General features: G+C 32.3%; 1 protein-coding gene across 6 annotated transcripts; it reads left to right on the top strand.

The window, feature by feature from the left end:
• Window positions 1-488: 488 nt before the first annotated feature.
• LOC105196602 (carboxy-terminal domain RNA polymerase II polypeptide A small phosphatase 1) lies at window positions 489-13,861 on the top strand. 6 transcript variants are annotated; one of them, XR_005575914.1, is made up of 7 exons: window positions 948-1,369; window positions 2,108-2,541; window positions 2,865-3,050; window positions 3,260-4,192; window positions 4,720-4,788; window positions 5,773-5,795; window positions 5,953-13,861. XR_005575914.1 is itself a non-coding variant. In XM_011162616.3 (4 exons), exons 1-4 carry the CDS (start codon window positions 868-870, stop codon window positions 3,455-3,457), a joined length of 888 nt encoding a protein of 295 aa, XP_011160918.1. In that variant the 5' UTR covers window positions 489-867; the 3' UTR covers window positions 3,458-5,654. The 6 variants fall into 6 exon arrangements, 2 of the variants coding, with proteins under 2 accessions (XP_011160918.1, XP_039311150.1); XR_005575913.1 differs by having other exon boundaries at window positions 5,773-13,861; XR_005575912.1 differs by having other exon boundaries at window positions 3,260-4,788.
• The last annotated feature ends 58 nt before the right edge of the window (window positions 13,862-13,919 follow it).

Genomic DNA, 13,919 nt, shown 5'->3' with positions numbered 1-13,919 from the left:
CAACGAGCGATAGGTGTGGCGCGTGAAAAAGGAAAGGAAAGCGCGTTGCGTCGAGTGCCGCAAGTGATCGGAGAGAGAAAGAAAAGAGAGTGGCGTAGTGTGTACATGTGCGTTTCGGGAGAATGAGGAAGTGTGTCTCGTTGCGCGACATCATCTCGTCTCGTCATTGCAAATCGTCCTGAGGAAGCTCTCGCTAAAGTTTCAGTCCACGCGTGAACGACTCCAACACCCGTCGGTCCTTTGCGCGCGTATGCTGGCGTATGCTTGCGTATGCTGCAGCAGCGACGCGTGTCGCGTCTGGTGATTTGGTCGTGCCTGCGCCTATGCGTCTCCATTTGTCGCGCGCCGATCTACGTAGTAGGGGCAGTGGAGGGGGGAACAGCGGCGCCGGTGGCGGCGACAGCAGTGATGATATTGGAGAGGGACGTGAGGTGCTGAGGGGGTTGCTCCGTGCGCCACGAGCGAGAGAGTGAGGTTAGCTTGTGTGCGCGTCGCGCTCGCTTTCTCTCTCCCTTTTCCTCGCACACACGTGCGCGCGCGCGCACTCTTGCTCGCTCGCTCGCTCGCTCGCTCGTCTCGTCCGATCACGGCTCCGTCTTGCTTGCTCGCTCGCCCTCTCTCGTCTCGTCCCAATCTTGCGCGCGCGGAGCCGTCGCACTCTTCGTGTCTCGCGCGCGCGCGTGTTCGTTCACTCGCTTGCTCGCTCGCTCGCGTGTTCGTTCACTCGCTTGCTCGCTCGCTCGCTCGCTCGTTCGTTCGTTCGTTCGCTCGCTCCGCCCGCCCGTCCGTCCGTCCGTCGGCTGGCGCGCGCGCGCGCGTTAACGGAATTCGCGATCAAGTACGCAGGGACCACCGACTAATGTTTAAATGGACGCATCGTCCATTATCACCCAAGTGTCGCGGGATGACGAGTTAGGCGCGTTCAACAGCGAGAAAGGTGCGTATCCCCGTAAATAGATCCGCGCCTTCATCCCGTCCTTCTCCTCTTCTTTCTCTCGCCTCCGCTCCCGCGACGTCTTCGTGATGCTCTCCGCCAGATGCTGCGCCGGGATTTCGTTTCCTCTACACCTGTTACGGTATCCGCACTCGCGTTTGTTTCCTCAACCTACGTCGTCCAACTTCATCATTTGTTCCTTTCTCGTATGCAACTTCTCGCGTGTCGTCTCCAGTGCCGTGTTTCTTGCCCCTTGCACTCCGCGTCCGTATTGCCATTCCTGTTCAAACCCTTGTCACTCCGTGTTGTGCAGCCTCCGCGGTGTCACGAATTTCCTTATTTTCTTGTGCCATATCATGCCCTTTAACCTTTCACGTGCCTTTCACGAGAGGCTCTCTAAGGGGAAGGAAACGGCAAAAAAACTCGCTGCAAAAGGTTAATTGCAGCACATTACTTCCATAATTGTACATATGCGCAAGGTGCAATTGCTTGTTTTGACCTAAACTTTCTGAACTTTTTGGCTTGACAATGTCTCCAATGAACTTTAAAGTTAATTTACAATGTGTTCTTTGCTTCTTATGTTTCTTGCTTTTTATCTATTTTATCTTTTTGCCTATCTCTTTATGCACTGTTATTGAAATTGGAGATAAAAGTTAAAAAATTCTCTTAAAAAGACAAGAAACATGATTGTTAATAAAATAGAGTGCAAAGATGCAAAAAGATAAAAAAGATAATAGGCCAAGAGCATAAACAAGAAGCAAATGCACATTGTAGATTTTAAAGTAGTCTAGATTAAATACATCAGGTCTGATCAGTATGCTTTTTTTATTGGTAACATTTGAGAAAATGTCTTCATCATGCATGTACAAGTATATGCATAGAAAAAGACATTGTAATATTTTTTAAAAATAAGTTTATCTATAATAAAAATATAGCATTATCATACTTTCGAAAACCAGAACTTGCAAATATGAATATATTTCTAATGTTTTTTCTGGTTTTCTGTCAGTATTCTGTATGGGCAACAAAATTGCCTATACAGACATTCTAAACAAGCCTGTTTAGAATATGTAATTTGAGAAAATATAATTTGTATAAACCTAAATTTCTAATTTTTCTTATATTTGCATGATAGTAGTTGACACAAGAAGTAATTGGTTGTTATCTTTTTAGCTCAGTTACCTCGAGAAAATGAAACAACCAACAATACTACATCGAGTGGCAAGAAGCCGAGAGGACGTGGGCTTTTGCGCTCATTGCTCTGCTGCTTCGGAAGGGGTCGAGGTGGCAGTTCAAAGAGCTCCAAGGCTAGTTCTTTGCAAGGTGATGGTCGTGGCTCACCACCACCTGGTACCGGATCTCCAAGGTTTCTCCTACCACCAGTCAGGCACCAAGACATGCACAAAAAGTGCATGGTAATTGACTTGGATGAAACTTTGGTGCATAGTTCTTTCAAACCAATCAACAATGCGGACTTTGTTGTTCCTGTAGAAATTGATGGAACAGTACATCAAGTGTACGTCTTAAAGAGGCCTTATGTAGACGAGTTTTTGCAAAGAATGGGTGAATTATATGAATGTGTACTGTTCACTGCGAGCTTGGCTAAGGTAAGTTCATAAAAAAAAAATAAAGAAGTAATCCTCTGATCTTAATAAATACAAATTAAACTTGTGATAATTGACTATTTATGTTTTATCATCTACTTATTCATGATTTAGTTTGCCATAAATTTATTAGCCAATGAAAGATAGAAGTAATAAACTTAAAATATTCTATAAATTTTCTATAAATTTTATTATTTAATTTTCTGTATTACACAGAAAATTATCTATTTAAATAAAGGATAAATTTATTATTACATATGTAATCATTAGAAAATAACTTTTATTACTAAAATTTGGTTAATAACAATATTTGTGACATTTTGCAGTATGCAGACCCAGTGGCGGATCTATTAGATCGATGGGGTGTATTTAGAGCGAGGTTATTCAGAGAATCTTGTGTGTTCCACAGAGGAAACTATGTTAAGGATTTGAACAAATTAGGTCGGGATTTGCAGCAAATCATTATTGTAGATAATAGTCCTGCCAGTTACATTTTCCATCCAGATAACGCGGTGAGTTATACCTATAATAATACATAAAAAAGACTACTTTAGTATTAAATAAAATATATACATATATAGGTGTGTATATATTACACATATACATGTACACCGTACGCGCGCGCGCACATATACACACATAATCGCTTTTATTTTGATAAATCAGATACTGTGAGTTCTGTAAGTGATGAATAATAAAGATGGTATATATTTTCTTGCAGGTTCCAGTGGCATCTTGGTTTGATGACATGACGGACTCCGAGCTTCTGGATCTAATCCCTTTTTTCGAAAAGCTCAGCAATGTAGATAACATCTACACGGTGCTGTGTAATAGCAATCATCCTTACAATCAGATACCTGCGCACGCGGTGCAGAGCAATCAAAGCCTGCCGACTTCAATTTCAATGGCTGCTTCCTAGCCCCACCTGAATCCTGGCAATGCAGCCAGTCTTGTCGCTCAATGCACCTTCCGAAGGATTCTAAGGGGACTGCTCCATGTGACCCACTCGCTATGTGGCGAAGGATCCCGAAGTGCTCCTCGTTGATCTTTGGAAAAATCACTTCGATTCAGCAGAGTCAAATGTCTTATATCCTGAAAGCGCGTCATTTAAGTCGACACACACAGTTATAGCTGCTGATATCTCTCTTCCTGGTGAGCAACGCAATGAAGACTGAATCAGCTTCGAAGCGCGAGTGTTCTTCCATTTTGCACCAAGTGTCGAAAGCGATGAACTATATCGACCTTGTCCGCATTGGACTGAAAATATGTCTGTACTCGATAAAAGAACCTAGTGAAGGATAAAACCAGGAATCTCCATCGAGCGGAAATTGTTTAGAGAAAGATTGATCGATCGCGAGAGAAAAGAGAGCGATGGTTAGGGTGACTGTCGGTGATTGTATACTGTAAAATGTATACTAAAAAATGTAAAGTTATAAGAAAGGAAAAGTATGAAGAGAGGAAAAGAAGAGAGATTGCTTCGAGTCGTTTGATGGGCCATGCTGTTGTTGCTGTATAGTTTTTCAATTTGAGCCGAGACACAAATTCTGTTCACTTAGATTTGATTGCACAGAAGTCATCAATGCTCCGATTACGTTTATGAGTGCTTCTGACCCAACTTACAGATATGTTGAAAAAAGGAGGGTAACAGTAGCAGGTAGCAATTTAAAGTATATTTTTTATTGTTATAAGTTCAAGATGGGGAAAATTTTATTTTAACTATTTTAATTTAAAATAATACTATAAAAAGATCAGAGATATTTTAAAATTTAGTATTAAATTACTATAACTTTTAAAATGTGTGGATACAAAGATCGAATATCAATACAAATCTAGAATAAATATCTAGAAATTAAAAATCTAGATAAGAATTTAGAAATTTGTTAAAGTAAAATATTTGATATGTTACTTTAACTGTTTGAGAATCTTCGAAAAATTGAATGTGCAAATTTAATCTTACTATAGCCCAAAAACTTTTAAATTTGGAGAATATTTCAGGACTAAGAGATTTTCAAGTTTATAAGAATATATTGTCAACTACTCGTTTACATTATCGAGGAATAGAAATAACAATTTTCTGCGTATTTTATTGAATAAACTTTCATCTTTATACTTATGAATATAGTGTTATGTAAATCGCTTGCTAAACATAACAAAAGATACTTTTTAAATCTTTTATTTCAGAAATCGGTATCTTAACCCCTTGACTGGCATTGACGCCTTTTGCCATCAAATTTTGCTGTGTTTCTGAAGGTATTGACATCTTTTGGTATCGCATGCATTTCTTTTGCGACTCATTTTCTTACATAGTTTACACCGTTAAATCGATTGATAGTGCCTAGATTACACCGATCGTTTAATCCGCGTATCAATTACTATATCGTAATAAATTAATTTAGTTCGACGGTGTAAACGATGACATGTTAATCTGATACTATATGTATCAAATAAATATATCGAATCAAAATAGTACGCATATTCAGCACACATGTAACGCTGTAAACATTTGCTTAGTACGCGTACCGAAGTATTCGGTGTAAACTAAAGTAGTATCAAGTTGGTACAGACTATACATTTACGTCCCTGTTTATATTAATTTATCATAAAACAAGTTAGATTAGGTTTCCAGATAAAGTTCTATGTTCTGGCCGAAAATATTTTTTTCTGTCAGCAGTTAAAAAAAAGGGAGTGTTTCATCATATGTATGATTTGCATTTTTTTTAAATCTCAAAACTTAATTCTATCCTCAACCTAATAGCAATAGTTGAGCTGGCGACTTTAATATGAATTAAGCGTTTACAGCATGTTGGAATCTTTTGATACGCATACCAGCTTAATCTGATAATAGTGTTCAAATTAATCCGCAAATGTTTATTGAGTGTATTAAATAATTTGGTATGGTTATAGTGATATGGTTATAGCTTAATACTTGGTACGCGTATAAGAGTTCGGTGTAAACTAGGTAATTAAAGTAATTTTCCTGAAACATTGTAGGGATTTTTGGATGTAAAAATCAAATTTGGATTGAAAAATTTTAAATTTGAAATGGCTGATTAGGCCAATATTTTAAACGGCAAAAAGGAACATATTTACAAAATAATAAAAAAAAATATTTAAAATATGTTTCACATTATTTAAAACTTCCATATAATTATGTAATTGTATAAGCTTTTTTAAATTTCTGCTAAAACAAAACTTAATGATTATTTCTAAACTGTTTTCTATAATACTTTTCAGAAATTGAATTGCTGCACCTGTGTGTGAGTATATGAAATTTCAAATAATTCTATTCTCTTTGAATGCAAAAAATTGCAATATTTCTCTTTGAATGCAAAAAATTGTAATATTTTTGGAGTTTTACATAGTCTTACATCAGCCATTTAGAATTTTAAATTTTGTTCATAAATTCGTTTTCAGGGAAATTATCCTCATCCAAAATCTCAAATATTTTATATGGTAAATTTTATGGAAATTGTAGTACTTTTTTTCTGATCCCACATATTTTGTCCGAAACATTCTGCTACTCAAGGGGTTAACAAGGTTTATAAAATTATGCAGAAATTATAATGATTCAATTCCTATTATTAAATATATCTGTAAAGCATCCAACAAAATCATTGGTTTTGGAAAAATTTGTGCGCAAATTAAGCGTTTTATTAATGTTATATTTGAGTACTGTGCACAATATTTCCTGCTGCTGGTACACATCTTTTATAGAACGCTCTGTATGCGGCATTTAAAATGGTGACATTGAAATTTTACAGGGTATGTACTACTATTCTTTTATTAACTTTGATATTTATAAACATTTCCATTTTTACTTTTATTTTTACCAATTTTCATTATTAAGTAAATAATTGTATTTGTTTCCAATATATTTATTGGAATAAAATATTGTAATTAGACTCATATCTTTCTGAATATATTAATTTTTGCTTTTCCAGCACAGCAAAGTTCTTTTTCTATGTTTGCCAAAAGTTTCAAAAAATTTAACATGATAAAAAGTATGTGATTTTTGAGTATTAATTAAAATTGAAAGAAAATATTGATTGGTTTGCAGAAATTTTAAAGAAGTCACATCAATAATAAATTAAATGTGTTGTTAAGAGAAAAGAAAGGATAAATTATATAATCAAGAATAATCACGAATCACATATTGTCAATAATGATAAACTGAAAGCTGGGCCAATGCATATCATTCTTTCCCTCCAAGCTATGAAGTTATGTCATGTTTAATTATTCGTTTTTTTGGAGCAAAAATAATTTATTTAATGTGGAATTAAATAGATTTTTGTAAGAATAACAATATATTCAGGCATTTCTCTTATTCTTTGATATAATATGAATGTATATATATATATATATATATATATATATATATCCTTTGAAAAAATATATATTATAGAGAGAGAAAGAAAGAGACAATTTATTTTCAATATATTATTTAATTGCGCGTGCGCGCGCGTGTGTGTGTATGTGTGTGTGCATATGTATGGTATACGCGCGTGCACATAAAATTAATATGTTATATTTAAACATTAGATAATCTCGCAATTTTTTTTTATTGTAAACTTGCTAATGTACTTTTATCCAGTCTTACTACTAACAACTGCCAATTTGAATTATCAGATATATGACTGCCAATCTGCACGAAATATATCACAGAAATAAAAGAAAAGAGGGGAAGGGAAGAATCACACGTGAAATTAAATTTTAATCTTACAATAATTTTTACAATGATCGAGAAAATATTAATGTTTAGTATTCTTTTTAAGTTTTATAATTTATTTTAACTCATTTATTTTGAAAACGAAACGTATATATATATATATATATATATAGAGAGAGAGAGAGAGAGAGGAAAAACATGTTTTAATAGAATTTACGAATTTTATTTACGAATTTTAATTAACAATTTTCTTGCTCCAACGAAACGAATTGTACGATAATGTCATTAACAAATTAGAATAATTTAGATATAGCCCAATGTGGGGGCAATAGATAAGCAGCAGTATATCCTTACGCGTATGTGCATATATTTACTAATGCGTAATTTATAAACAATCACAGCTGCTTGATCGAACATAATGAATGTACAAAGTGCATTGTACTATTATAATCAATTCAAACTGTTATTTTTTTGGGCTTTTACTTTTGTTAATGTTATTATTATATTAATATAATTATGTATTGTAATTATCGACATTGATGTCGTCATTCAAGTGTAGAAAAAAACTGAATATTTTACTTTGCATATCTTGCTACTGAAAAATTACACATCTAGACTTTGACTATAATAAGAAAATATTTTCCAAAATTACAATTTGAGGTGAAAGTAACAAAATTTTTTAAAATTTTGCGTTGAAATGACGACATTATTATCGATATATTCAATGAATATATTGATTACCAATATCACAGTTTGTAACAAACTCGGCTACGTTTGCGTCTTTTATTTTTTTTTTCTTCATTCGAATACAGGGTGGATCGAAAATCGAAATATATTAACGATAATTAATAAAAAAATTGTCTTTTGTTGACACGGATAATTTGGAAGACCAAAATTTTTTAACTTATAATGTAAAATTGTAAAAATCTGTTTTTCTTTGAGTGAGTAAAAAAATTATGGATATCAAATGTTCTTCATATTAAAAATGATGATAATATGATAGAAAATAATTATTTTTAATCTTTGAAAATAATAAATAGGATATACAAAGAAAAAAATACAAAGCTTAATTTAGATACATAATATGATTGTATGATCAATAAGAAAATTTTTACATATATGTATATTAGAGATTTTACTTCGTGTAAAAATATCAAAGCTATTCGTGCAAAATTTTTTTTAGTTATTTTATCAAAAAGTCTTCCTCCATGCATGCAACTGCGATAGAATTTTTGGACTACCCTGTATTTTGGAATGTTTTATTAAATTATATATATATATATATATATATATATATATATATATATATATATATATATATATATATAATAACTCGGAGAGATCCGATTGTTTGAATTACATTATTTCTACTTAAATAAGGCAGAGATTTTAACGAAAAGATTTTTGATGTGGCTTCCGATTCTTCCATCCTTCTGTACTTAGTAAGTGTGCCGGTGTTTCTTGTAAACATTGTTACGCGCGAATGTGTATCGTAATATTCTCTTTGTAACGCCCATCGAAACGACTCCGTTAACATAATAACCGTCATATGTCTGGTTTGGAACAAATCTGTGCACGATCTGAGGATCCGAGAATCCATAGGTCCAAGCATCCAAGCAGTTAAACGAAAATTATAGGAATTTAAAAATTCATCGATCTCTGCCCAGTCGAGGAAGAGTTGAGAATCGTAATCAATTATTCTAAATTCTGAGACTGTAAGAATATAATAAAAGTCCACGAATCCATCGATTATCTAAGCGTGCAATGATCCAACACTATGTTTTGTGATACTTATAAAAATTCACGTTAGCATAGTAAAACTATGATTTAGAAGTTAAGGATCGTGGATAGAATAATCAAAAGAAATTTAATTTTTGAGATATTAGAAGGATTGAAATCTGTCAAAAATTTGGGTATCGGAAAATCAGCTAGTAAGAAATCAAAAGAGAGAGAAAGAGTATATTTAAAGATCTTCGGAGATTTAACAATTTAGGATTGAAACATCGAACAATTTCCACATTGGTTAGGCTAGAATTCCAAAGAATTGAAGATTCAGACTTGAAGATATATAGAATCTAAGAATTCAAGGATGCACAGATGCATAGATCAAAATTGTACACAAACGCGAGGAAGAATCTAAGGATTCAAGGATCTTAAAGCATTTTAGCTACAGCACAGCATTATTATTACGTTATTGCGTATGAAAAGTCCATTTTTACTTTTTATCGATCTCGAGGAGTTTGGCGAATTTTATAGATATAGATTATATTAATAAGACAAAATAAAATCTTGTTATCTAAAACAAAAAGTTACACGAAAGGTATGTACAGTTTTCAAAAGGCCGTGCAATTCAAGCGTCCATTTTATTTATTTATTTGCAAGAGGTGTATACGTTGAAGGCTTTTTTTATATTTGCAGACTTGAAAATTCGACGTTTCGTACGCAAATACGTGATATTTCAACATAGTTTGAAACAAGGAGAAACACGAACAAGAAAGTTGCCAATAATGTTCTCCTTAAAATCGCAATCATCATTTCGAACCGCCTTGCTACGCATAATGAAGCGACGAATTTATAAAAAAAAGTGTGTGTGTGTGTGTACGTGTGTGCGTGGTGTATAATCGCACACATATATATATTACACACACATACACACACACACACACACACACACATCCAAAAATGGCATAGAGGAGTAGAGAATGTGCGCGCGTGTGTGTATGATGCGTGTATTTGTATGTAACATGTGTAAGTATGTGTGTGTGTGTGTGTGTGTGTGTGTGTGTGTGTGTGTATGTGTGAAGAAAAAAAAATAATAGCGTTTGAGGCTTTCGCCGAGCAACGGCCGTCGCGCCAATTCAAGTTGAGCCCTTTTTATATATGGAGATTCAGAAAAAATTTCTTAAAAGGAAAACGTGAAAAAAAAAGAAAAGATTAAAAGCGAGGACGCGCGGCTTTTGCGCGCTATATAAAATTAGGAACAATTGTATTATTATCATTGCTGCGCGAATTGTATAAAGGTTCTTTTTTCGTGATTTATTGTTAACCCGTTGAAGGCTCGCGCCGCCTTTCATTGCAATAAAGTAGCATGGTTCTGTGCTCACACCGATAGTGTTTTGGCACAAAATGCGGCTATCTGATTATATCCCAGAATAGAATCTTACAATTATATACATGTGCATGTATATACATATACATATACATATATATATATATATATATATATATATATATACACACACACACACACACACACACACACACACACACACACACACACATATATACATACATACATACATATATATACACATTTCCTCTCCTTTCTCGAGTTGAAATAAAATTCGTAGAAATCGGATAGTCGCATTGGGAACAGCAGCTGCACCGAGATGTAAATGCAGACTTTTTAAAATCATTCATATTCGCATTGCGCGATTAGCGCTAAATGTGGTTCTCCACGTTTCAACTTTATGTGATTATTCACATTGGATCCCGCAACTTTTGTATCGGGCAATTAGAATCGTAGAATTAACGGGCAGTCACACTGAAATAAAACCTTGTCAACTTAACTAAATTTTTCAATTTGATTAAATTTCTTTAGTTTAAATATTTATAATGTATTTAAGTTAAATACACAAAATTTCAGAATTTCAAGTATTTATATATTTAACGTAAATACATCATGAATATACATCATATTTAAACCAAAGGAATCAAGATAAAAAATTGTATTTAAATTAAAAATGCAAGTACTTGAAGTTAAAGTATTTTATGTATTCAAGTTAAATATATAAATACTTGAACTGAAGAAACTTAATTAATTTGAAAAATTTAGTCCAATTAATAACGTTTTTTTCAGTACGTATTTAGTGATTACTTGCGATTATGGATACAGGTTTGCCTGTAAGATAAAAAAGGGTTGTTATTCGCACTGCACATCTAGCGCTAAATGCGATCGATCCTCGATCGTATTAATTGTGATCTTCGTGTCGCTAATTAAAGTGGCACAATATAGTGGCTTTACGTATTTAAGTTTCGTGACTTTAGAAGATCTATCGAGATAATTTTACGAAAGCATGTACAATCATGAAAAAAGTATCGTCGAATTCTTAAAGAAGACCCTTTATCTTTATTTCCCAGACAGCTAAGATTTCTTTTTAGATTTCTAAAAGATTTCTTATTATGTCTTGAGATGTTTTGCATTTCTTTTGAAAAGTTTTAAAAAGATAGGGATCTAAAAAGTATTTTATCTAATGTGAGATATCTGGGAATGTTTTAAGGATATCTTATAGAAATCGTAAAGACAACATTTATGTGACCAAAATCTTTCAGATGTCTTTCAGATGTCTATAGACATCTTTTAGACATCTTATAAATTTTAAACAACTTTTAAATAACTTCTACAGCCTTAGAGGCTGTCTACAATATATGAAGTAAGCGTGAAGGCTGGAGTTGGAGTAAGAAATAAATTTATTTGCTGATGTTCTTACTCCAGCTTCTTACAGCGAAAATACATACACCTACTCTTACTTCTCTCAGCCAAGTTTACTCTGCACATTGTAGACCCTGCCTTAGTCATAACTATGAAGCCGTTACAAATTGACTTCAACATCTACATCTAATTAAAAATATATAAAAAGACAGTTTTATTGAAAAATATTATTTTTACAATAATTTTAATTTGTTTTTTTTCTGGCTTTTGTTACTATCTTTTTTTTAATAAAAAAGGATTATATTGAATGCTTCATATTTATAGTCAATGCTATAAAAAAATTTTGATACTTTTAAGTAGATATTTTTCAAATATCTACAAAATCTCAATGTTTTCTTGATTGTTACTTTTCATTGTAAAAATACGGAGAAATAAGTTTGATGAAACTTTACACATGTCTGGTATTAGTTAATTTAGCGAATAGTAAATATATAGATTAATTTTTGATATTGAGCTTTTTTAATTTTAAAAGTTTAATGAAGGCTATTTTCGCGGATTTTTTAAAATCTATGTGACTTTTCATACATGTATAGATTTATTGTACATGTCCCTCATTTTTATTACGATATAACTAAAAAATTATCATTTTTTACGTGTCTATAAAAAAATTTTGATAAAAATTTAATACGCTGAGTGAAGAACTAATGATATTTTTATTCCTTAACAATCACTAAATCAAGTTGTTTGTCAAAATCGTATTTGACCTGGAATATTACTATAGGTGAATTTTTATCTAAATGCTAATTCAAATTTAATACAGTTTTTGTTATTAAAAATTTGATAACTTAAAATAATGTTTAATAAAATTTTGTTTACATTAGTATTAGTTTAGTTATTTTAACATTTCGTAATCTATAAAAAAACCTACAGACATAAAAATAACTAAACAAACTTCTTGTGAATAAATTATGTGAATAAATTTTCACCCAGAAAAGTGTTAATGTAAGAATAATATAAATAGAATTCCAGAATTAAATCACAAGTCGGTTTTCTCGCATAAAAATTGATCTAACAGCAAAAAAATATAAATTTTTCAAGAAATACTATTTAAAAATAAATTCTAGGAACTTTTTGTTTTTGATTATCTATAACTGAGATATATGCACGTCACCGTTTTTGTAAAATGTTAAAATATTAATAATTTTGAAATTAATGAACATATCTATACCAAATTTTCCAAAGATATTTCAATATGTATAAGTTTACAAAAATCTATGAAAATCCATCGTATAGATTAAAACAAATTACCGAAAATATAGTCTTCTTTATTAGACTTTCAAGATCTGAAAATATCTATTAATGCCTGGATTATTTTTTTTACTTCAGAATATTATTTGAGCAAGCAGATAAGAAATTGACATCATGTCAATAAGTCTTTTTAAATTATTTATTGAAAAATTTTATCTTCGAAATTTTAAATATAATAAAGAGTGGTAGGTCGGTTTTTATATTATTCACTGACATGAAATATTTCTCATCTAATTTTATAATTTTTGATTTTGCCTCTTAAATCTTCTATCTTCCAGATTATGATTTTATATGCTTTTATAAGAGTACAGGTCACTATGGAGGAATTTCCGTAGATTCCCTTGTCTTTCTGACGTCATCGAATTATATATATAGCCGAATCGATTATGCCGCTTTATAAAGTTCAGGATCAATTGACCACATTTAGCGCCAAACGCAGCGTTAACCTTAGAATACTAATCATACTTTTAAGACATTAATACTAATCATACGTTAAATTGACGTTTGTTGAGATTTTTCCTAAAAAAAAAAAAATTATCAAGATGAGAGAAATAAATTTTTATTAGAAATAAACCATGCTATTTTAATGAGTAAGAATAACAAAGAAAAACTTAATGCTATTTTTTTATTACGTATTATTAGTATTCTAGGATTAAATAAAAGTGTGAATGCAAGGACTTCTCCTCGACACTATCTGTGGAAATAAAGTATACTTTGCATAAACGAGATAATTGAAAATAACTTGAAAAGTAAAAAAAAGTAAAACTTGTGTAAAGCGATTACTTTTTCATATTTTTTTATGACCTTGAACGGGTTACAGATTTTAACATATGAGTGAGAGTAGAGAACAAAGACACGCGTGTGAATATAAAATTAATGCCTTGATTTGTAAATAAAACTTCATTACTTCCAACAAATGCCACTTTTATTGCATTTTTTTCCATTGTTAGCCTTATTATTAATCCTGTATGTTGT

Source organism: Solenopsis invicta, chromosome 11, assembly GCF_016802725.1.
Source record: "Solenopsis invicta isolate M01_SB chromosome 11, UNIL_Sinv_3.0, whole genome shotgun sequence".
NCBI lineage: Eukaryota > Metazoa > Arthropoda > Insecta > Hymenoptera > Formicidae > Solenopsis > Solenopsis invicta.
Note: the sequence above shows the minus strand (reverse complement) of the source record. Positions and strands in the feature narration are given on the sequence as shown.